Source organism: Asterias amurensis, chromosome 18, assembly GCF_032118995.1.
Source record: "Asterias amurensis chromosome 18, ASM3211899v1".
NCBI classification, from domain to species: domain Eukaryota; kingdom Metazoa; phylum Echinodermata; class Asteroidea; order Forcipulatida; family Asteriidae; genus Asterias; species Asterias amurensis.
In genome coordinates, this window is record NC_092665.1 from 5,554,411 (window position 1) to 5,578,835 (window position 24,425).

The 24,425-nt window shown below is 37.1% G+C and overlaps 1 protein-coding gene and 1 pseudogene across 1 annotated transcript; one reads left to right on the plus strand and one right to left on the minus strand.

Annotated features, from left to right (window-relative positions):
- Positions 1-24,425, minus strand: part of LOC139950945 (alkaline phosphatase-like) — a 446,069-nt pseudogene that overhangs the window by 253,204 nt on the left and 168,440 nt on the right.
- Positions 21,737-23,806, plus strand: LOC139950296 (tripartite motif-containing protein 2-like). Its single transcript, XM_071948915.1, has one exon. It carries the CDS (start codon positions 21,776-21,778, stop codon positions 23,099-23,101), a length of 1,326 nt encoding a protein of 441 aa, XP_071805016.1. The 5' UTR covers positions 21,737-21,775; the 3' UTR covers positions 23,102-23,806.

Here is a 24,425-nt window from a genome sequence, read left to right on the forward strand (position 1 = left end):
CATTATGTTTGTGCAAAAGTTTGAGCAGGATAACTGATCTTCAAACTGATATTCAAATTTTGCGAATATGATATATAGTTCTTGAGATATGAACTTTTGAAATTTTGAACTTCCTGTTTCAACCGGAAGTAAAAGTCACATGAGGTCACGTTGTGCACGACTTTTGTAGCTAATTACAAGACCTTTTATATGCACCAAATATCTTGTGTGTGGCATTTGTAGTTCTCAAGATATGAACTCTCCAATTTTTAGCGTTTTTTTGAACGTAATGACGTCATCAATGACGTCATCATTCCAAAAATGTTGCTGTTTCGTCTACTCATTAAGATCAATATATATGGTAAGTTTCAGGTTCATACAAGCTTTAGTTTTTGCGAAAATCGCGCGAGAACGTTCGAGGAAAAGAACACGCAGAAAAAAAAAAAAAAAAAAAAAACTAGAAATTGAGAGTTTGTGTACAAACTCAGGGTGTTCGGGTGAATGGTCAAATGAGGTCACGTTGTGTACAACATTTGTAGAACATTACTAGAGGTTTCATGTAGTGAAAGAATCTTGTACGTAGCGTTTGTGGTTCTCAAGATATGAATTTTTCAATTATTTACCGTTTATTTAACGTAATGACGTCATCAATGACGTCATCATTCCAAAAAAGTTGCGGGTTCATCTACTCATGAAGGTTCATGTTTATGATAATTTTCAAGTTCATAGTAGTTTAACATTTTGTTCAAAATCGCACGAAGAAAGATGAGGCGAATCCCAGCGTAGTGGAATTTGAATTACGCGCGCCTTCAACGGAGTCTGCATGTGTATACACAACCCGTAATGCCCACAGCCACGCAGTGCTGTTTTGTCGTAGAGCATGGATACAATGTAGGCCTACATGAACTACACGCACACACACCCACACACCCACAATACAATAGTAGCATTCACATACATGAATGGCGATACTATCTGGTTTCTACGCGTAATGAATGGAGGTCAACACAAACGCGCGCTTTTACGACCAGAAGGCAAAATTCAACTGGCATTATGTTTGTGCAAAAGTTTGAGCAGGATAACTGATCTTCAAACTGATATTCAAATTTTGCGAATATGATATATAGTTCTTGAGATATGAACTTTTGAAATTTTGAACTTCCTGTTTCAACCGGAAGTAAAAGTCACATGAGGTCATGTTGTGCACGACTTTTGTAGCTAATTACAAGACCTTTTATATGCACCAAATATCTTGTGTGTGGCATTTGTAGTTCTCAAGATATGAACTCTCCAATTTTTAGCGTTTTTTTGAACGTAATGACGTCATCAATGACGTCATCATTCCAAAAATGTTGCTGTTTCGTCTACTCATTAAGATCAATATATATGGTAAGTTTCAGGTTCATACAAGCTTTAGTTTTTGCGAAAATCGCGCGAGAACGTTCGAGGAGAAGAACACGCAGAAAAAAAAAAAAAAAAAAAAAAAAAAAAAAAAAAAAAAAAAACAGAACAATAACAATAGTTGTTCGGCTGGTGGCCGAACACCTAAAAAAACAGAACAATAACAATAGTTGTTCGGCTGGTGGCCGAACACCTAAAAAACAGAACAATAACAATAGTTGTTCGGCTTGTGGCCGAACACCTAAAAAAAAAAAAAAAAAAACAGAACAATAACAATAGTTGTTCGGCTGGTGGCCGAACACCTAAAAAAAAAAAAAAACAGAACAATAACAATAGTTGTTCGGCTGGTGGCCGAACACCTAAAAAAAACGAACAAAAATAAGAGGTGTTCCGGGCTGTTGGCCCGAACACCTAAATAGTTGGCGTGAACAAGCTTCCTTCTCGTACACACGCCATGTGTGTATGGTATTTCGTATTTTTACATGTACTTGGCCGTTGGTGGACTTGTGTTGTCCAGAGTCAGATTTGAGTTCATCGGTCGACATTGCTGTCTACAACCTGACAGTAAATATTTTAGCTCAATTTGTTGCTCAATTTCTTACGATGGGTAGAAGTGACCGATGGAGTGATGATGACATTTTGAAACTAGTTGCATTTTGGGCCGACGATGCAGTCCAAAAACAGCTAGATGGGCATAGGCCTACAAGACACGGGAAAGTTTTCTCAAAATTGGCTGACTGCCTGCGTGGTGCTGGGTATGAACGGACCCCTGCCCATTGCAAAAAAACTGAAAACCTTGGGTAAAAAAGACTTTAGGTCGGTAGGATACTAGTTTTGTTTTTCAAGGCCTAAATATTTTCTATTGCATAAGTGTTCTCTTGCAAACATTTCTTTTTAGAAGAAACATACATTTAAAAGTCGTTATGAAGCCATGAAAAAAATGCTGGCCAATATAGGGTTAAAGCCTATTCAGTGTTCTTTTTTTGCACGATGGGAAAACAGCACTGTTGATGTTGGAAGGGAAGATTGCTTCGTCTGCTTTCTACTGCTATTGTCAGATTGTGCAAAATCGACCATGCGGTGTTTTTTTCTATAAAACCTTTAATTATCTTGGCCCTAACATCATGGACGTTATTATGCAATCCTTCGAAAATGCCATTCAGAAAATGTCTAGGCCTTACCCCAGGGTTGATTCCCTTAACCCTGCCCCTGAGCAGGGTGAATTTTTTCCTGGGAAAACATCATTTTCCGGGAAATTCCCGGGAGTATTTTTGTAGTGTGAACAGATCAACCAAAAGTTCCCGGGAATTTCCCGGGAAATAACTATAGTGTGAACAGGCAAAAATTGAGATGAACGCCAATACAAAACCTCTGGGTAAAACACGGACACAAAAGTCCATTCAATTACAGTTCTCAAAAGAAAGAAAAAAACTGTCGCAGAGTAGAAAGCTCCCTTTCGCTTTTTCTAATAGCAACTTGCTCCCACCACCAGTGGCCGCTCTTCATGGTAGACCAGATTGACCTTTGACCAATACTTCAGCAAGTGCCATGAAACCCGTCAATCGCACGACAAATTCCATCCGATTGTTATACCGCATGTCTTTAAAACACTGTCACAGCAATCGTCTTCTCCTGACAAGACGTCAGCGACGTCTTCCCCGAACTGCAAGGCTTCTTCTCCGCCGTAATCACACAATATATTATAATATATATAACAACACGCAAATACACAATTTATGTGCAGCCATTTTGGGTCGCATGTGGCAAGGTTTTTGCAGCCGGCCGCGTGGCATTATGGGAACGGACTTCCGTCCACAAACATTGTAACTTCCGCATGGGCTGACCTGTTTACCACATTTCCTGGGGTTTGATCATAAGTGTGAAACGACCGTGCATATTCCTGGGAAATAGTACTCCCGGGAGTTACCAAATTGGGATAGTGAGAACGGTTGCTGGGGTGGCGGTGGGGTTAAAAACTCCCGGGATTTTCCCGGGAGTTTATTTCCCGGGAAATGGCTCTGTAGTGTGAAAAGGGCTATAGAGTTAAATAGCAGACGTCGATCACCTTTACAATATCTGTGCTTTAAAGGCTCTCATTTTCAAGTTCAAAACAATACACAAATTAAATCAAAATAGTTTACTTATCACAGAAATAGGTACCAGAAATGCATCAAACCACCAGAGAGCACATACAGTAGCCAGAGCTTCCAGGGCCCTTAAGAGGGGGGGGGGGGGGGGGGGGTGAGACAGACTTGGCGGTGCGCGCTCGTATTGTGGGCTACGCACACGTTTCTATTTTTCTAGTGATTTTAGGTTGCACTCCCACTTTTTCAGTTTGCACTCCCACTTTCCAAATTCCTGGCTAAGACACTGCACCAAAAGAATAAAATATTTTGAAAGTGAAAATGCCAAATGTACATAATGCATCGCAGATAGTTTATTGATTAAAGTCACCTGGAAGTGGTATTTTTTCAAAATAAAGCTTTTGTCACTAATATGTGTTTTGATGAGTGGAATGTGAATAAACAAACAGTTAACTAAGGTTTAAAAAAAATCAGTTCTTATGTTATTTACAAATTTAAGAGTAGACCTCGACCCGAGAGGGTGCTGTTCGCGACGTCAATCGAGGCAGACTTTGCCTGTAATGCGTAGAGTAAACACAATTGCAAAGTACATGTACGGACCAAGTCGTGAGTTTGTACGTTTCAATGCCGACCAGGTGTATTGCTGCTTAATGCAGAAAAACACTTTTTTAAATGTACCAACTCGCGACTTGGACGTACATGTATTTTGCACGTGTGTTTACTATACGCATTGCAGGCAAAGTCTGCCTCGATTGAGGTCACAAAAGGGGTAGGCGGAGTCAGCCCCCCGAACAACTTTATATATTTTTTAAACATATAAATTGTGAGAAACAATTACTAAAAAAATTGTTTTATTGTTCGTAAGCATATACTCTTGTGTTTGAAAGGAACAAAAAAAAAAAATTCCAGGTGAGTTAAAAAAAAAATTTCATGTCGAGAATTAACGTTTAAGAAATTAGTTTTGTTGCGCATTTAATTTAAATTGCCAATTCCAATTAGTTTCGGAATTAAGGTGCTCAAAAGTGGCGTGGAAACCCCCTTCAAGTGCGAGTGATTCGCGCCGTTGAATATTTTTATGTTTTGTTAAAAGTTTTAATTTACAGCATGTACATTGTGTTTGCGAAGAATGCACATGTCATGAACGTATCTTTTAAATATCTTCTTAGAAATAATTAACATTATTCATTATTGGGCGTTTCATGCCAAGCTGTCAATCACCCTAGACTCAAGCTTCAGATTGTCTGGGGTATTTATCAATTGATATTTGTTTCTTTGGTTAATATTATTAAACAAGCAAAGTTGTCTTTGATTTTAAAAACATTTTTGGCACATATTTGCTGAAATTGTTTGATGCAGCTTTAATTATTTCAGTATAAATAAGAATTTTAAGTTTGATATAATATAACTCTTTTCTTAATAAAGTAACTCTTTCCTTGCTGTATCTGTCTTTGCATTAAAAGTATTAAAAAAGAATAGTTTTCTTTCATAATTTTCTGAGTTTGTTTTATGCAACATGTAAAATAAGTTTAAGTTTGAAAAATAGTATAATAGATATTAAAATACACCGATTTGGGTTACCCGAGTTCTGTGAAAAAATCACAGGCATATGATAAAAGAGTGTCATGGCAACTAGTTGGTATGACACTGCTTTAGAATTGCAATGGTCGTTTGTTCGAATCCCACCTGAGTACAACTGTGAACAAAACATCAACGTCTGCAAACGGCTGGATAGGTTTTTCTGTTTGTTTCCAGTTGTCGTTTTGGCTACCAACAACGATCTATGTTTGTTTAAACTTGACCGACACTTTTTGGTGTATATACTTCGTAGATCACGTTGCGATGAAAGGTTTCACATTAACTGACGCTGTTGTATTTTCAACAGTTGCAGGTGTAGCGAAACTTGTGTCTAAGATCATCTTGGGGTTTCTCGTGGATAGAGATTTTGTGAAGTTGCGACCTGCATTGCTCATACTTTCGATAGGTTGTGCTATTTGCTTAGTCACTGATATGTGGTTGAAATCGTACTGGTTGGTTCTTGTAATTACCGCTATCTATGTGAGCTTCAATGGTTCCATTAGTTCATTGGTTGACGTCTACACCAGAGAGTTAATTGGAACCGAGTGTCTTGCATCTGTATTCTAACCTTCTCCGGCGGATTCGTTCCAGGTATTTAGAAATAAATAACTGTTTTGATTTGACTTGATTTTGATTTGATTTATTGTTAATGACACTGGACACTATTGGTAATTGTCAAAGACCAGTCTTCTCACTTGGTGTTTATCAACATAATATGCATAAAATAGCAAACCAGCTGTGAAAATTTGAGCTCAATTTGTCGTCGAAGTTGCGAGATAATAACGAAAGAAAAAACAGCCTTGTCACACGTAGTTTGCTTTCAGATTCTTGATTTCGAGACCTCAAATTCTAAACCTGAGGTCTCGAAAACAAATTCGCGGAAAATTACCTCTTTCTCGAAAACTACGTCACTTCAGAGGGAGCCGTTTCTCACAATGTTTTATGCTATCAACCTCTCCCCATTACTCGTTAGCAAGTAAAGTTTTATGCTTATAATTATTTTTAGTTATTACCAATAGTGTCTACTGCCTTTACACGTTTTTTTCTGTACTTCGGTTCGACCATTTTGACACAATACTAACAAACAGAAGAAATACCGAGAGCAGAAACACCACAATGGATAATATAGACTATACTGGCAGTGCAGTGTAGTCTAGATTTCAAGCCGTCCAGTAAACTAAATCATACTGTGGCGGACGCGCTTTGGCGATTTACAACTGCGGGTAGTTACACTATCCAATATCAAGCACCATAGTCTTGGGCCAAGACTACATCATATCTGAAAACCAATCTCTTTGTCATTTCTTTCTCTAGGTCTGATTTACGATATGACTGGAAACTATGACATGGCGTTTATCATAATGGGATGTCTTTATGTGCCACCGTTGGCGGCGCTCTTAGTAGAGCGCATTCGACCTAAAAGAGATGCATGAGATGCATGTTGTTGGGTCAAGTTTTTAGTAATGAATATTGATCTCAATGTTGGCCTTATATAAACTGCTCACAAAAAGTTAGGAAACTTTTTTCAATCATATATTTATCATTTATTACTCTGTTTGTATTATGTAATGAATAGGGTAGATGGCCTTAGCTTTCGATCCAATCCGGACCTTCTTCAGAGGCATAAAACAATTACAAACAAATACGTAAACATCCATTTATAGAAAAAGAGAGGGGGAAAGGGATTACGGAATTTGATCCAGAATGAAGCGGGAAAATAACAGCCAATGAAAGTTTCTATTTCAGAGACAAATAAGTGGCTATGGACCAATAGTAGTGAAGTGGTGAGGACAAAGGATTTTTAGAATAAAAGGATGGGTTACTGGACCATACAAGTGTGAAAGTATGTGTTCGACAACAATGCAGGGAGACATGAAAGGGTAGGATTAGAGAGCAAATTTATTACTCTGTTTGTATTACGTTATATATCAACATAAAGCTGATTTGTTCTTCTTTAAAATGACACCACATTTGCAATGATGACATAATTATTGCTTACATTGGCTACATAATGATAATGATAAAGTCACAAATCAAGTGTGCCAAAATTACCGTTATCTGTACTATAAACAGTCGATAGGTAGATCAATAATCAAACCGGTCACGCTTCAGAACCATGAATGGTTTACACAAAGATGTGCACCAGTGAGAACACCCCACACCTTTACCCTCCATCTCTTGAAACACCGTGTTTTGGTATTCGCAAGACTCATTACTGAATTTCTTGTCTCAATATAAAGTGGATTAAGATCAGTAAGTTGCCTCGCTTGCTTGAACTACAAAAAAGTGTAAATCTTTGGATAATTTTGGCACATTTGATTGTGACTCTGTTTCTTTGTCACTCATGTGGCCATGTTCAGCAGCATGTCATCACTGCAAATGTGATATAATTTTAAAGAGGAACACTTCAGCTTTGCATTGATATATAATTTAATACAAATAGAGAAATAATGTATAAAAATACACTTGATTGAAAAAAAGTTTTCTAACTTCTTGTGAGCAGTTTACTTATAGCATGAGGGTTGTCCCCATAATGTGTACAAGAGCTTCCCCTCCCCGAGGGCAAGCCCCATGTGAGTAGAATCTGCAATAGCCAGTGTGTATCTCATATACCTATAGCTACTTCGTGTTTATAACCCAGTAGAGATGTTTTTGCAATTACAATGCAGACCTTTTGTAGGACTCAAAGCACAATATTCACTGACTTGTTCTTCTTCTTCTCGTGTCTATATGCTGCTTATATTGCTATTCCTCCAGTTATAGTTGGCACACTGAAGGGCAGTGTCGGTGGCCTCAGCCAGGTCTTGTTATTAAACTTACATGGTTTGAAGATAATGATAGTAGAAAGCTTCCCTTAAAGTTGTACCTACTGTGATGATGTATAGTTTTTGAGAAACGAGTAAAACAATGTCACGAAAATGTTTATTTTATCTTGTACGACGTAATTACCAGTTATGGTACCGGAACTGTTACGTTGTACAGACTAACATTATTTTCGTGCATTGTTTTATTAATGTCTCACAAAAACAACAGCACCATAAGCAAATCATTTTTCTAGTGAAGCTTTGTACTGTCATTGTTCTCAAACCGTGTATAACAATGAATAAAAATCTATATAGACATTGTGTTTCGAGTCCTACATAAAGTACCCAAACCTTTAAACTTTTCTACTATGACTTCAGAATCTCATGGCGGAAATACTTTCTTTCTATTTATCACACGATATGATCTGCAATGTTAGCATCTTTAAATCATGGTTTGAATTGAGCTATATACACATTAAATGCACTCGTCACACTGGTAATATTACTCAAAATAATTGTACGCATGAAACTTACAAAAAATGGAGAGCTGTTGATAGTATAAAACAAAAAAACATCTCTGCCCTCACAGGTCCCCACTTGCCCGTTGGTGGAGAGAAGCAATAATAGTTAAGTGTCTTGCTCAGGGACACAAGTGTCACGACTGGGAATCGAACACACACTCTGCTGAATACAAAATCAGCAGAGCTTGAATTCGGTGCTCTTAACCGCTCGGCCACGACACCCCCACAAACCAGCAAACAAACACTAGTGAAATGACATGCTGGGCGACAAAGTGCACATTATCAATGTAGCTCAGGCTCAAATGTGATAACAGTTTATTTAATAATTGTAACATTATTTTCAAGGTGAATTTGTTTTATGTAACTTTGATTGTGATGTCAGACTGTAGGTTTGGATTTTAGCAGTAGTCGGCCTATATGGGTCAAATAACTGTAATTGCTTTGTTCTTCACATGAAATACATTGACGGGTTCCATCAGTTTGGCATCATGGTGTTTTTTGTATGGTTTAATTAACATGTACTGATTAACCCTAGCTATCACTTGGTCCCAGCAGCCAGGCTAACCAGGAACATGGTCAGATTCTTGCCAAGGAAGTACGTCATGTGTGCAGTGTATTTCTATGTTGCAGTGTGAGTGTGATGCATGGTGGGACTAAGCATTTTCGGGGTAGACCAATGAGCGTGCTTGATACGTTTGGCCACCCCAGCCCCTTTGGTTAAAGACAGTGGACACTATTGGTAATCACTCAAAATAATTATTAGCATAAAACATACTTGGTAACCAGTAATGCGGAGCTGTTGGTAGTATAAAACATTGAGAGAAACGGCTCCCTCTCTGAAGTAACGTAGTTTTCGAGAAAGAAGTATTTTTCCACGAGACCTCAGACTTAGAATTTGAGGTATCGAAATCAAGCATCCGAAAGCACACAGCTAATTCGTGCAACAAGGGTTTATTTTTCTTTCATTATTGTCTCGCAACCGCTACGACCAATTTAGCTCAAATTTCCAAAGGTTTGTTATTTTATGCATAATATGTTGAGATACACCAAAAATGCGAAGACTGGTCTTTTACAATTACCACCAGTGACTTCAGGGTCTTTAAAGGCAAGCGCTGGGGACGAGTGAATGCCCTATTATGTTGATAACGATCAGGACCAATGGACTCTGCCTGGTTCGCTCGTCCCCAGCGCCTTGCTTTAACCAAAGGCGCTGTGGGATGGGCAAACGTATCATCACTGTCATTGGTTTAATAATGCGCAGTCCCATCATGCATCACACTCACGCTGCACCATATTTCTATGCACTGTACGCATGACGTACTTCCTGAACAAGATTCTGTGCAAGCGATTAGCCCATCCCAGCAGTCCTGGATAGACTGGCCGCTGGGGCCGAGTGAATCTACCTGGTAGGGCAAACTTCGTCAGCCCTATTACAAAACAATGTTTTGCCCGGAGGTAACAACCCGCATACAACCGACCACGAGATCAATGTAAACGTACATATCATTTGCCACTGGGAACGATGTTGTATTTAAGCTGACGTGTTCGAGGTCACGGATTGCTGATGTGCACAACATGATAGGGATTTTCCATTACATGTACTGTTGAACGCAAAAACGGTGAAGGCGCTCATTTTCGTTACATTGCTCGGTGTGTTAATTTTGATAGCACAATCTACGTAATTGCTCGCGTAATGTGCAAATTGCAGCCTGGGGTTGCGCATTGCTGTCGGAATAGATCACGAAGGGCTAACACAAAATTGGGTATGTAAGTTCAATGGTTCAAAGTGGATGTTTGTACCTCCATGTATGAAATAGGGTTCGGCTGGATCTTAACAAAACAAAACTATTTCTGACGTGATATTGCTAAAAACCTGTAGTTGAAAGTTTTTTAGTCATGAATCATCCCTGATAAATTGAAGACTGGGTTGTCAATAACAACTCACTTGGCAGGTGTTATACTTATATGTATCTTTTTTATACTTATGCGCAAAATAATAAACCTGTGAACATTTGAACTCAATTGGTCGTCGAAGTTGCGAGATAAAAACGGAAAAAAACACTTGTCACACTGAGTTGTGTGCTTTCAGATGCTTGATTTCGGGACTTCAAAATCTAATTTATGAGGTCTAGATATCAAATTCGAATGTTTGTGGAAATTAATGTGCTTAGTTTTTTTTGAAAACTACTGTAGAGATGGCAAAACTGATACACCTTCCAAGTGTAGAGAGGTGTGTGGATTATCAGTGTTAATTGCCCCCCCCCCTTTTATTTTGTAATAGAACTTTGACCCTACCTTTAGAATTAATGGATCAGTCCAAGATTGCCACATCAGCAGAGATACTCTAGACAGGATGTTGGTCTGGGCATTCTGATACCAGTGATGACCAGTAACAGACATTAAAGGAGTTTCTTCAAGATATATATCGTGACAGTGGTTTTTCATTATTTTTTACAGGTATGTTGATTTTATTTTCTTTATTAATTCCATTGTGCTTTTTAATAGAACTATCTAGATTATTGAACTTCATTATTTGATTTGTGTTATGAACTTGATCAAGACAATGTCACTTGAAGACAGTTGGGAGTTTTCACTCCAAGGTTACAAGATCAAGAAAGGATTTGTTTCAGACTTGGAAGACAGTTGAAATGTATTTTAGAGTTTCCGTTGTTAAGTCATAATGGACAGTGATAATGATTTGATTTAGATGAAGTGAAATTGCTTTCTTTAAATACTGCTTGGACTTTATTTAGTAGTTAAAGGTTACTTTTATTTGCTAAGGTATCACTTTTCTAAGTTTGCTTTCAAGTGTTAAAGTGTACTTTATTTGTAATATAGACATTCATTACTAGTTTCTGTTTGAAGTATTTGTTGGAAAGAACTGTAATGTTCTTTCAGATTTTAGTTTGGAAGTATTGTTAACCAGTACTTTGACCGAACTCCATGTATAGAAAATATTGGTAGCCAAAGACCATTGGTTATTGGAGGTTCAAGATCTTCCTATACTAGACACAGTGTGAGCCCAGTGGCTCTGAAGTTGTTTATTGGGTGGTGTTGCAGTAGGGCAGGAAGTGAGATCAGTAGGCAAGAACACCTACTTTTCTTGTGCATACTTAAGTAGCTGTAGGCAAGAACACCTATTTTTCTTGTGCATACTTAAGTAGCTGTAGGCAAGAACACCTATTTTTCTTGTGAATATTTAATTAGCTATGCCTTGATCATTTACTGCAGGGACAAGATTGTAATGATTGTAGGTTGAACACCTGTTGAAAGGAGTTATTGTGTATGCACTTAAAGGTGTTTGTTTTATGAAGTTTATTCTTTGAACCATTTTGAACCAGATTTAGAGATCAGTATATTTAATTTAGTTATTTGTTGGAAGTAAGTTTGAGTTTATTGCATTACATCTTCAGTAAAGTAAGTAAGTACATAGTTTAAAGATTGACAAGTACTTAATGTTTTGATAATGGTTGATGTAACGTGATTCTGATACCAGTGATGACCAGTAACAGACATTAAAGGAGTTTCTTCAAGATATATATCGTGACAGTGGTTTTTCATTGTTCTTTACAGTGGTCATCAACCCGATAAAAGCATTTGTAACCGTTTTTATATAAAATGCATATGGCTGGAAAGATGTTTTAAAAGTAGAATACAATGATCGACACAAGTTAGCCTCGAAATTGCACGGTTTTCCATTTACCTCGTCGACTATTACACGGTCGGCCATTTATGGGAGTTAAATGTGACTCCCATAAATGGCTGACCATGTTAGTTCGCAAAGTTAAAGAAAAAACACGCAATTTCGAGGCTAGCTTGCGAGATAGTTATGTGTTATAGAGGGGCTCTGATGGCAAATTCAGTTTGTGATCCACGCATTTTTCACTAGATAGTCCCTATGGGAATGTAAAAAGAAAAAAAAACATTTTGTGTGGATATTCATTAAAATTGCACTGTATTTTTACTTTTGAAATCTAAAGACAATTGGAACTTTATTTAAAGTTAACTTTAAAAACGTTTGTTTTCAAAGGGTTGGTATACATTTGGCAATAAAATTACCTGGTAAGAAACATTTTGAGAAACAGTTCACTTTGAAGTAATGTGGTTTTGGAAAAACATTTTGAAGCTGATGAGTGTTTCTGCCAGAAACGTTTCTCAGATTTGGTATTCAAATTGCAAACTATAAATTCTTCCCACATGAAATTTCACAGGTTATTTTTTATGGTACGATGTATCTACAACTAGATTTGAACAAGCAGTGAGTTTCAGTAACAATGGTATGGAACCTACTGTATGTGTATATAATATAATATATACATGTAGATAAATACAATAAAACTAACCCTCTGTATAATATAATATTATATACATGTAGATAAATACAATAAAACTAACCCTCTGTGAATATTTCACTTCAAAAGATGTTTGTGTTTTTGAGATTTCACCGGGAAAAAAAACGGGACGATTATTTCCACACAGGAAGAATATTTCTTAGATCTAAATTTTGGGGAATAAAAAGTGAGCTATTTTTTCTATAACCGGAGAACTTCAAAGTTAAACGTTTCTCAAAATACATTACACTACCTAAAGCTGCTGAACTTCTGACACTACAGTTGTTTTTTATTGCCTTGAATTTGTAGAGTCATTGCCAAACGTGTACAGACCATTTAACTGTAAATCTCCAACTTTTCCATTTTTATTATACCACGCATTTTGAGTTATATATAACCATGCTTTAAAGTTTTGCTGTCTTTTCTATGAAATGATTTGCATTCAATTAAAAATGTTAAGAGAGCCAAAAGCACTTTTGGTATGCATGTGTCTTGATTTTTTGTGATAAATTTACATTTATTTAAAGCATTTAATAACGTTTTTATAACGTTGGGTTTTTCCTGTTGAAGACGTTATATAAATACGTCACAATCACGTTCAGAAATAACTTTATCAAAACGTGAAGTTTTAACGTTTTCACAACGTTATTATATCACGTCATGACGCGACGTTATCTAGACGTTGACAAAACTCCACACTTATCCGTCCGTACAACGTTAAATAAAAACGTTCTCCAAACATTCAAATAACGTCGTAGCGACGTTCAGGGCACGTTATTATGTTTGCTGGGACGTCACTTCAGAGGGAGCCGTTTCTCACAATGTTTTATACTATCAACAGCTCTCCATTGCTAGCTTGTTACCAATACCAAGTACATTTGTATGCTTACAATTATTTTGAGTAATTACCAATGGTGCCCAATGCCTTAACCCGTGCTTTGAGTGGTCTGTATACCCTGCAAGATATGTTAACAAAAATTTTACCACACAGGCGAAGTAGGATTCTACTCTACTGATTGACCTCTGTGCTTTCTGCTCTACTCCATATAGTACTGTACAAAAACCATGGTTGTACAAAACCAATGATTGCTAAAACCAACGATTGCTAAAACCAACGGAGGGCTAGATAGGGCGCCCTCTGCCTTGTTAATCATGGATCATTGCAGAATAGCATGAGTTTTTATGACGAAAGTGTCAGAGAATGCTACTCAATGCTAAAGCATAGGGACAGAATCCTACACAATGTTAAAGCAATAGGGCCAGAATCTACACAGTGCTAAAGCATAGGGGAAGAATCCTAGTTCCTACACAATGCTGAAACATAGGGGAAGAATCCTACACAGTGCTGAAGCATAGGGCCAGAATCCTACTCAAAATTTTGACTCCCATAAATGGCCGACCGTGTTAGTTCTCACAGTAGAAGGAAAACCACGCAATTTCAAGGCAAACTTGTGTGGATCATTGTATTCTACTTTTAAAACATCTTTTCAACTATATGCATTATATACAAAACGGTTACAAACGCTTTTGTTTTGACCAACTCGTCCGATCCAAGGCAACGTGTTCCTTTAAGCATAGGGACAGAATCCTACACAGTGCTAAAGCATAGGGACGGAATCCTACACAGTGCGAAAACATGGGGCCAGAATCCTACTCAATGCTTAAGCATAGGGCAAGAATCCTACTCAATGCTAAAGCATAGGGCCAGAATCCTACACAGTGCTTAAGCATAGGGCCAGAATCCTACACAATGCTTAAGCATAGGGCCAGAATCCTACTCAATGCTAAAGCATAGGGCCAGAATCCTACTCAATGCTAAAGCATAGGGCCAGAATCTTACACAGTGCTAAAGCATAGGGACAGAATCCTACACAGTGCTGAAGCATAGGGCCAGAATAAAGCATTAAAGAGGAAGAACCTTAATCAATGCAATGCAAATTAAAGTCGACAAAATTAATTCAATTTAATATAAAACAGGTTTATTGAAAAAATCCATCGCAATTACAAAACTGAGTTCCACATATTAATGTCAAATAATCACATAAAAAACAAATTTAAAGGTTGCGTTTAACCATAGAGCTATACATATTGAATAATAATATTAATAATAATAATAATCTAAATTTATATAGCGCTAACTTGCTCTGTGTTTTGAAGCCACCCTGGGCACAGACATGTCTGATGTGTTGCATGACTATGACACGATTTTAATTCACATTGACGCTTTTTTTTTTTTTTTTTGGCGTGTGCGCTTTCGTACGCAACTGCCCATTAGCGTCTGTCTGCGCTACGAAAACTTAAAATAGTATACATGCCTTTTAAACATTACGCAAATGACGCTCGCAGTTTGGACGCTCATCAGCAGATTGTGCGTTTACTTTTGCTGCATCTTATGGTTCGATGACACATAGAAAATAACAAATGCACTATCATGCAAATAGCCGTACAATTGCCGTACAAAATATCAAGCTTTTTTGTATTCGTTTGTACATGAACATTTGATGCGCCCACATGGCTTCAAAACTTAACTGCATGTATAATGGGGTGTTAGCGCTCTAGTCACATCAATATATATAGCTCTATGCATTTAACAGAAATCTGTCATAATAATAGAAAGTGCTTCCAACTTTGAAATTGTTTTGAACTTGAACCTTTTTCTTGTGAGAAAATTGTCTGACCAAGGTCCTATTATGGGTGAGCATTCATTGCTCACTCAAAGTTATGTATCCCAAAAACCGTTTTTGTGTGAAAACGTATTGAACATTTTAAACAACAGTTTGTGAGAAGTAATTTGTTTGCCAAGCAAGTGTGTTTACCAACATTTTGTTGCAATTCCATGGTAGCTAAAGATTGACAGCCACTGTTGAACAATGGCAAAAGACCATCACTTGCTACAAACTTAAATCTCCTGCCATGTTTAATTCACATGTTCACCGCAGGGTTACAGGGCACATCTCTTGAATGTCACATAATGCAGGTTTCTGTCACTAATTACTTTCTACTAGAGAGGCATAACAAGATTTTGAGATGTTAATAACACAATGATACTATGAAAAGCATTGTATGGAAAAGAGATTTAAAAAGCATTCATAAATACCTCAGACAGTTTCTCTACTCCTATTGGTGGAGAGCGCGTCACATGGGGGTGTTTAAATGGTTGATAATGACCAGTGTTTATAACTGGCTGGCCTCTGCACAAGATTATCACGCAAAATGCAATTCATAGCTATTAGAAACAGCGCGTAATCTACTTCTAAGTGCGCGCACATAATCTATTTCTAAGCTTGCGCGCGTACACACAACCCACGCACAACAGACTCTCCACAAAGGTTTTGAAAAAAATATTTCAAAACTCAAATTTTAAACGGTCAAAGTGTCTGTAATTGTATTTTTGTAATGTTTTCTAACAAAAGGGCATTTATGATTCGGAATAAAAAAGTAGTGACTCTTTCTTAAATGTCCGTTTAAACCTTGCAGGGTCATTGCCATGCGCTCAAGACCCTCGCCCGAGCCGATCACACGTAACAACCTGTCGCTACCCTTTTATTCCCTTATTAAAGGCACTGAACACTATTGGTAATTAACTTGGTAACAGGTAACGCTGAGCTGTTGATAGTATAAAACATTGTGAGAAATGGCTCCCTCTGAAATAACGTACTTTGTGAGACGAACAAAAATTTCTCACTCAAATATTTATTGAATTCAAGCAACTTCAACAACCGATTGAGTTCAAATTTTCACAGGTTTGTTTTTGTGTGCATTATGTTGACATACACCAAGTGAGAAGACTGGTTACCAAAGGTGTCCAGTGCCTTTAAAAGTTACATTGAATGTTTTTGCATGCTTTATTATTATTATTTTCAACCATGACATTTGGTCATTGATATCAACATCCAAATAATATAAAAATGGTCTAGTAAGTAGCTAGGAAACTGTTTCATGTAACATACATTATAGTATAATGGACTATCATTATTTAAAGGCAGTGGAGACTATTGGTAATTGTCAAAGACTAGCCTTCACAGTTGGTGTATCTCAACATATGCATAAAATAACAAACCTTTTTTTCTCAAAAACTAAGGCACATCAGAGGAAGCCATTTCTCACAATGTTTTATACTATCAACCTCTCCCCATTACTCGCCACCAAGAAAGGTTTTATGCTAATAATTGTTTTGAGTAATTATCCAATAGTGTCCACTGCCTTTAAATAATAATAATAATAGTAATAATAAGACTTAAAATGCGCACATATCCACCCTGCTGGGTGTTCAAGGCGCATAATATGATTGAGTTTTTTAAACGCGTTTTACATAAGTACAAAATAAACATTTTTTAACATTAACTGCAACTTGAACATACTGTATTTTGTAGTATTCATGTCAAAAGTAACATTTTGACATGGGTATGTGATTTTTGTTTATACTTTTGCTGTTTTCCCCAAATATGAAATGAGGTTTCTGTCCCACAATATTTAAAAGCTGTAGAGACTATGCAGTATGCATGAGAACTTTTACTGACAACTGGTCTGATACTCTTGTGTACCACCAGGGGGACTGTAGCCTTCATTGCTTCATAGATCCGCATTCAAAATGACTGGAAGGTTTGACCAGCCTGCAAATATCCCCTTCCAGGCGCTTCGAATCACGGCTATACCAAACTAGTGTCTAAGCCACGAAGGCCTTGACAAAAGGCTAGTGGGCGGAGGAGTAGTTGCATTATTTCATGGTAGTCCAGTACTGCTTGAAGGTTGATTTCTACATTTATACCTGCAGTTGGATATAATAAAGGAAAAATATGGGTGAATGAATGAATGAGTGGATAGATAGACGGATGAGTGCATGTAACTCAGAAATAAAATATCAATATTTTTGTTATTTATTAATTTAACTATTTATTTGCTTATCTAATTTCTGGTTTATTGATTATTTGTTTATCAATTGATTTGTTGTTTTGATTGCTTTATTCATAATTAATCATCCTTTTATTGATGTAAAGGTATTTATGTTAGAAAAGGAGTTAGTTTGATTAACTTTTCGTTGCTTGCGTTGTTATTTTATCAATTTGTCTGTTTATTTATTGACCTATTTTTTGTTTATCCATCCATATTTTGATTTATTTGTTGCTATATTTCTTGTTACATGTACCTTTCCAACTATTTATTCATTTACTTATTGTTACTTTTTGTTTACATTTTTTAATTAACAATTTGGTTATTTATTTATTTATTTGCTTGTCTAATTTCTGGTGTTTGTTTTTGGTTTTGTTGTTTCAAGTTGTGCTTTTGTGTATACAGATTATTTATATTTACTTTTAATTGTTTTTATTTTTCCAAAGAGAGTATATAATATAGTGAGTTTGCCTCCCTATGTGAGTGGATTAACAGGAGTTCGAGCTACAGAGTGTTTAATTATACTTTTGTTGATCCTGCCCCCAATTTCCTGAAGCGTTTATAAACCATGATTTCTGAGTACACACTTTTATGGTTTGTAAACCATGATTTCTGAGTGCACATTTTTTATGGTTTGTAAACCAAGATTTGTGAGTACACGTTTTTATGGTTTATAAACCATGATTTGTGAGTGCCAAATTTATGGTTTTTAACCATGACTTGCGAGTGCGCATTTTTTAAGGTTTATAAACCATGGTTTGTGAGTGCACACTTTCATGGTTTGTAAACCATGATTTCTGAGTGCACATTTTTTATGGTTTGTAAACCATGATTTGTGAGTGCACGTTTTTATGGTTTATAAACCATGATTTGTGAGTGCACACTTTTATGGTTTGTAAACCATGATTTGTGAGTGCAAATTTTTTATGGTTTGTAAACCATGATTTGTAAGTGCAAATTTTGTTTATGGTTTACAAACAACGTTTTTGAGATGTTTTTTAAGAAATCTCGATTTTCATGGTTTATAAACCATGTTTTTTAAGAAGTCTCGATTTTAATGGTTTACAAACCATGATCACAAACCATGATTTTATGGTTCATTTGTTATGGTTTATAAACCATGATTTGTAAACCAAGATTTTTATTCTTCAATTTTCATGGTTTATAAACCATATTTTTTAGATGTCTCAATTTTCATGGTTTATAAACCATGATCACAAACCATGATTTTATGGTTCATTTGTTATGGTTTATAAACCATGATTTGTAAACCAAGATTTTTATTCTTCAATTTTCATGGTTTATAAACCATATTTTTTAGATGTCTCAATTTTCATGGTTTATAAACCATGATTTGTAAACCATGAATTTGATGCTTCATTTTTTATGGTTTTTAAACCATGTTTTTAAGATGCGTAAATTTTCTTGGTTTATGAACCACGATTTGTAAATGTTTTGTGTATGTTCATGGTTTGTAAATCACAAACTTAAACACTTTACTGGTATGTAAACCATAACAGGATTTGGCAACAGTTTCTATGGTTTACATCTAATTGCTGTAAACCATGGTAAAAACATGCCTTAAAAGTGTCAAACAATTAATGGACAAACGGCGCCCCATAACTAACACGGTCGGCCATTTTTGGGAGTCAAATTTTTAGTGTTAGTTCGCACAGTAAAAGGAAAATCACGCAAATTCGAAGCAAACTTGTGTGGATCATTGTATTCTACTTTTAAAACATCTTTCCAACCATATGCATTTTATAAAAAACGGTTACAAACGCTTTTAATAGACCAACTCGTCCGATCCAAGGCAACGTGTTCCTTTAAGTTAAGTATCTGATATAAAATAATTGACGTTGATTATTTAACAATTTGAGAGTGACCAGTTAAGACCACCGTGCACAAAATCAACTTCTTACCGAGAAAAGATGTCCATCAATGTTTCGGATCGGCATCATAAATCACCAAATCCGCGTCAAAACTAGCTGTAGACGACGCTTGCTTGCGACGACGGCGGACGAGAGCATGCAGTGTACATCATGTTCATGTACACTGCATGCGTGTATGTGTATGGTAAGGTGTATGCTGGTACCATTTATCCTTATTATACTGACTGGATAGGACATCGCGTCCAAACGCAGGCCGCGCGCGTATTTTTTAAAACGGGTGAAGACCGTTCGTCACACGAAGAGCGTTGTACACTTTTAAACGGAGTTGCTGCAAACAGGGAGAAGTTTTCGTCCTTTTAATTGTCATTTTGGGGATTTAAAATTTTGGAATCGGATCAGCAAACTAAAAATGCTTATGGTGAAGGTGTGCGCGGCTGTTAATCGCCGGAGGAGGGAAAACTGGGTCGGCAAATGGATTGTCTTTCCATAAAAGTAAGTAGGCCTTTGCATTTTGTGTAATGATTCATATTATTATAATATCTAACGTTACAAATATTAGGCAGGAAATTTAAACTATCATTCATAGAAATAATTATTAAAGGCCAAGTATTTGTTATTTTATCGAGCAATTTTTGTTTTCACTCCGTTACCGATGGTTTTCTGGAATCGACGAGGACGGGAAGCTCGGATTCCGACAATGTGTTCGGCTGACATAATGATATAGCATCAATAATTCAAAGGTTCCGAAAGCGACAAGTATACGAATTCGATAGCATTTAAGACGGTACAGTAATAGAAGTTCGTTGAGAGGATCAGTCGTCCCAGAAATGGCCAGCTTCGTTATTTGTGACCGAAATAAAAGTATTTATTTCTGGCTGAACAGTAAAAAGGTTATGGAAGTTTTGCCACGCGTTGGGATTGTTTTTCAATAAAAGGGTTAAATTCGTTAAAGCCATTGGACCCTTTCGGTAAACAGTATTGTCCAAGGCCCACACTTCGTGTATCACAACTTCTATATCAAATAACAAACCTGTGAAAATTTGGGCTTAATCGGTCATCGGAGTCGGGAGAAAATAACGGGAAAACCCACCCTTGTATCCGCGCGTTTCGCCGTGTCATGACATGTGTTTAAAATAAATCCGTAATTCTCGTTAACGAGAATTGATATTGTTTTACTGTTTTCTCAAAAAGTAAAGCATTTCATGGAATAATATTTCAAGAGAAGTATTTCACCACTACCTTCTGTAAACCCTGTAAGTTATTTGTAAATCCGTGAACTTTTTTTTTTCCTGTACCGAAAGGGTCCAATGGCTTTAATGGAGGCAACTCTCAATTATCACATTGTTGTTATCTTTCTTGTCCTTTTCCCTAAATATTAGCGAGTATGTAGTACTCTAGTCTTAGTTTGCATAGGCCTAACCCCTCGAATTTTAAATTATAGGAGCGACTCTTGTTTTGTCTTTAAGTTTATATGGTTTATTGTCAGTTTCTCAATGAACTGAAAGAATTAAAAAAACATGTACCTGAATCCCAATACAGTTTCTCGTCCGAGTTTTTGTTTAGAAATGTGTCATTGTCATAATATTAATAGGGCATTTGATTGACAAAAATGTACAGTATCATTAATTTGCTTTGTTTGCATTTCAATCAGAAACTTTTTCATACTTATCAATGGGCGTGGTCCATTTGACTGGGAAACTTCAGCAAAAATACGATAGCAATATATCAATTAATAATCTCCTTATTATTATTTCTATTCTCAATTTACAAAAATTTGCAAATTAGACGACGCTCTCCTGACCTCTTTGTTAAGTTCCTCAGCAGAAGCTTTAGGAGGAAAATCTACCACAAGTACAACTTTAACTGATAGACTCAAACTCGACCAAGTGCACATTAATTTACCCGTTTGAAGGAATTGCGCCGCCATTGTTCGGCCGCGTGTTTATGCACGCAGCATAGCGCAATGTCCTATCCAGTCAGTATAATAGAGAACAATGGCTGGTACTCAGTTATTTTTGCATTGGCTTAACACAGCGACGTGAAGAGTACCAGTTATATAGTGAGTAGAGTAGAGTAGAATCCTACTCGTACATGTACCATAGGAAATCTGTTCACATATCTTGCACCAATTGGTGGTCTGTGGCAATACACTGCGCAAATTAAATTCGATAGCGCAAACTTGAACTTGTAAGAAATCAACATTGCGCGCCAATTTTATAAGCGCGTTTTTAACAAAATTCAAACACTGTTATACTATCTTACAATATTCGTGCAATTGCAAGTTGTACAACATCGAACATGTCGTCCGTAGAATTTGCTCTTTCTTCCCACTTTGCCAGTCAACTGGAATGTGTAATTTGTATGGGAAAGTTGGTTGTGCCTAAACTTCTCACATGTGGGCATACATTTTGTCTGGGATGTCTGGACGAAATCCTGGACGACAACGAACCTAGAATCGTCTGTCCCTTGTGTCGTGATGTGACCATTGTTCCATCAGAAGGAGTAGATGGGCTGACTACGAATTTTGCTCTGCAGAGCCTTCTGGAGTCACTCAACCTGAATGCCGATGAAGTGGATGAACCAGAAGACGAGGAGAATGAGAGCACTCCGAAATCGGGCGAAGTAGAGGATGGTGAGTTGACAATGTGTGAGTTGCACAAGGAAAAAATGAAGTTTTACTGCTCCACTTGTGAGCTTCTGATATGCCGTGACTGCACTGTGGTCGACCACCCAAGACCAGACCACAAGTGTACCAATCTTGACGAGGCATACACTTGGAGGCAGCAGATCAATCAGAAGGAGTTACAGCTCGCCAAGGGGCTGATCAAGCTCACCAAGAAGTCGAGAGGGGTCCTTTTTGCCACAGTGGAGAATCTAAATCAACGCTGCGACCAGGTGATTAACGAGATAGAGGTGTGTCGCCAGGAGGGAATGAAGATGCTCAACAACAAAGATGCCCTTATCAAGGAGTATCAGTGCAGTCTTGAAGAGCACACTCAAGACCTACTTGACCTGACCCAACATGCTAAAGGTACCACCAAGATCGACGTTCTGGATCAATCCAAAAGTCTCGTGGAAACATTGTCATCTTATAGAGACAAACGACATGTGATGCTCGACACCCCGAGCAAGGTGCAGTACCCTATGTTTGTCGGGGCTGAGGAGGAAGTTCAAGGCTGGCTAAGACCGAGTGGTCCCAGAAAAGGTAATGCTAAGCCAAAAAATAAGAAAAAATGTAGTCAAGAAAAAACAAGTGAAGCAGAAACTGACAGTACAAAAGGCCCAAATCTCGCTTCGATAGGTGGTATGAAAGGCGGGAACGTACCCCAAGCCACATACCCCCCTCTACCGCTGATGTATATGCAACAAACATCGGTGCCTGGTGGAGTATCTGGTGAGCCACATAGAGGAGGAGGAGGAGGAGGAGGAGGAAGAGGAGGAAAGAGTCACAGAGGAGGTCAAGGTCACAGAGGTGGGAATCAAGGTCAGGGAGGTCAAGGACAAAAGAGAGGAGGAGGTAGAGGTGGTCGTGGGGGTCAAGGTGGTGAAAATCAAAGAGGGCGGGGAGGTCAAGCTGGGAATAAAGGTCGTGGCATTGGACACCAAAAGAATAAAATATTTTGAAAGTGAAAATGCCAAATGTACATAATGCATCGCAGATAGTTTATTGATTAAAGTCACCTGGAAGTGGTATTTTTTCAAAATAAAGCTTTTGTCACTAATATGTGTTTTGATGAGTGGAATGTGAATAAACAGTTAACTAAGGTTTAAAAAAATCAGTTCTTATGTTATTTACAAATTTAAGAGTAGACCCCGACCCGAGAGGGTGCTGTTCGTGACGTCAATCGAGGCAGACTTTGCCTGTAATGCGTAGAGTAAACACAATTGCAAAGTACATGTACGGACCAAGTCGTGAGTTTGTACGTTTCAATGCCGACCAGGTGTATTGCTGCTTAATGCAGAAAAACACTTTTTTAAATGTACCAACTCGCGACTTGGACGTACATGTATTTTGCACGTGTGTTTACTATACGCATTGCAGGCAAAGTCTGCCTCGATTGAGGTCACAAAAGGGGTAGGCGGAGTCAGCCCCCCGAACAACTTTATATATTTTTTAAACATATAAATTGTGAGAAACAATTACTGAAAAAATTGTTTTATTGTTTGTAAGCATATACTCTTGTGTTTGAAAGGAAAACAAAAAAAAAATTCCAGGTGAGTTAAAAAAAAAATTTCATGTCGAGAATTAACGTTTAAGAAATTAGTTTTGTTGCGCATTTAATTTAAATTGCCAATTCCAATTAGTTTCGGAATTAAGGTGCTCAAAAGTGGCGTGGAATCCCCCTTCAAGTGCGAGTGATTCACGCCATTGAATATTTTTATGTTTTGATAAAAGTTTTAATTTACAGCATGTACATTGTGTTTGCGAAGAATGCACATGTCATGAACGTATCTTTAAATATCTTCTTAGAAATAATTAACATTATTCATTATTGGGCGTTTCATGCCAAGTTGTCAATCACCCTAGACTCAAGCTTCAGATTGTCTGGGGTATTTATAAATTGATATTTGTTTCTTTGGTTAATATTATTAAACAAGCAAAGTTGTCTTTGATTTTAAAAACATTTTTGGCACATATTTGCTGAAATTGTTTGATGCAACTTTATTTTTTTCAGTATAAATAAGAATTTTAAGTTTGATATATAGTATAACTCTTTCCTTGCTATCTCTGTCCAACATGTAAAATAAGTTTAAGTTTGAAAAATAGTATAATAGATATTAAATTTGCATCGGGGATAAAGAATATTAATTTTGTGTTTTTACCCATATACACTGATGTGGGTTACCCGAGTTCTGTGAAAAAATCACAGGCATATGATAAAAGCAGTGTCATGGCAACTAGTTGGTATGACACTGCTTTAGAATTGCAATGGTCGTTGGTTCGAAT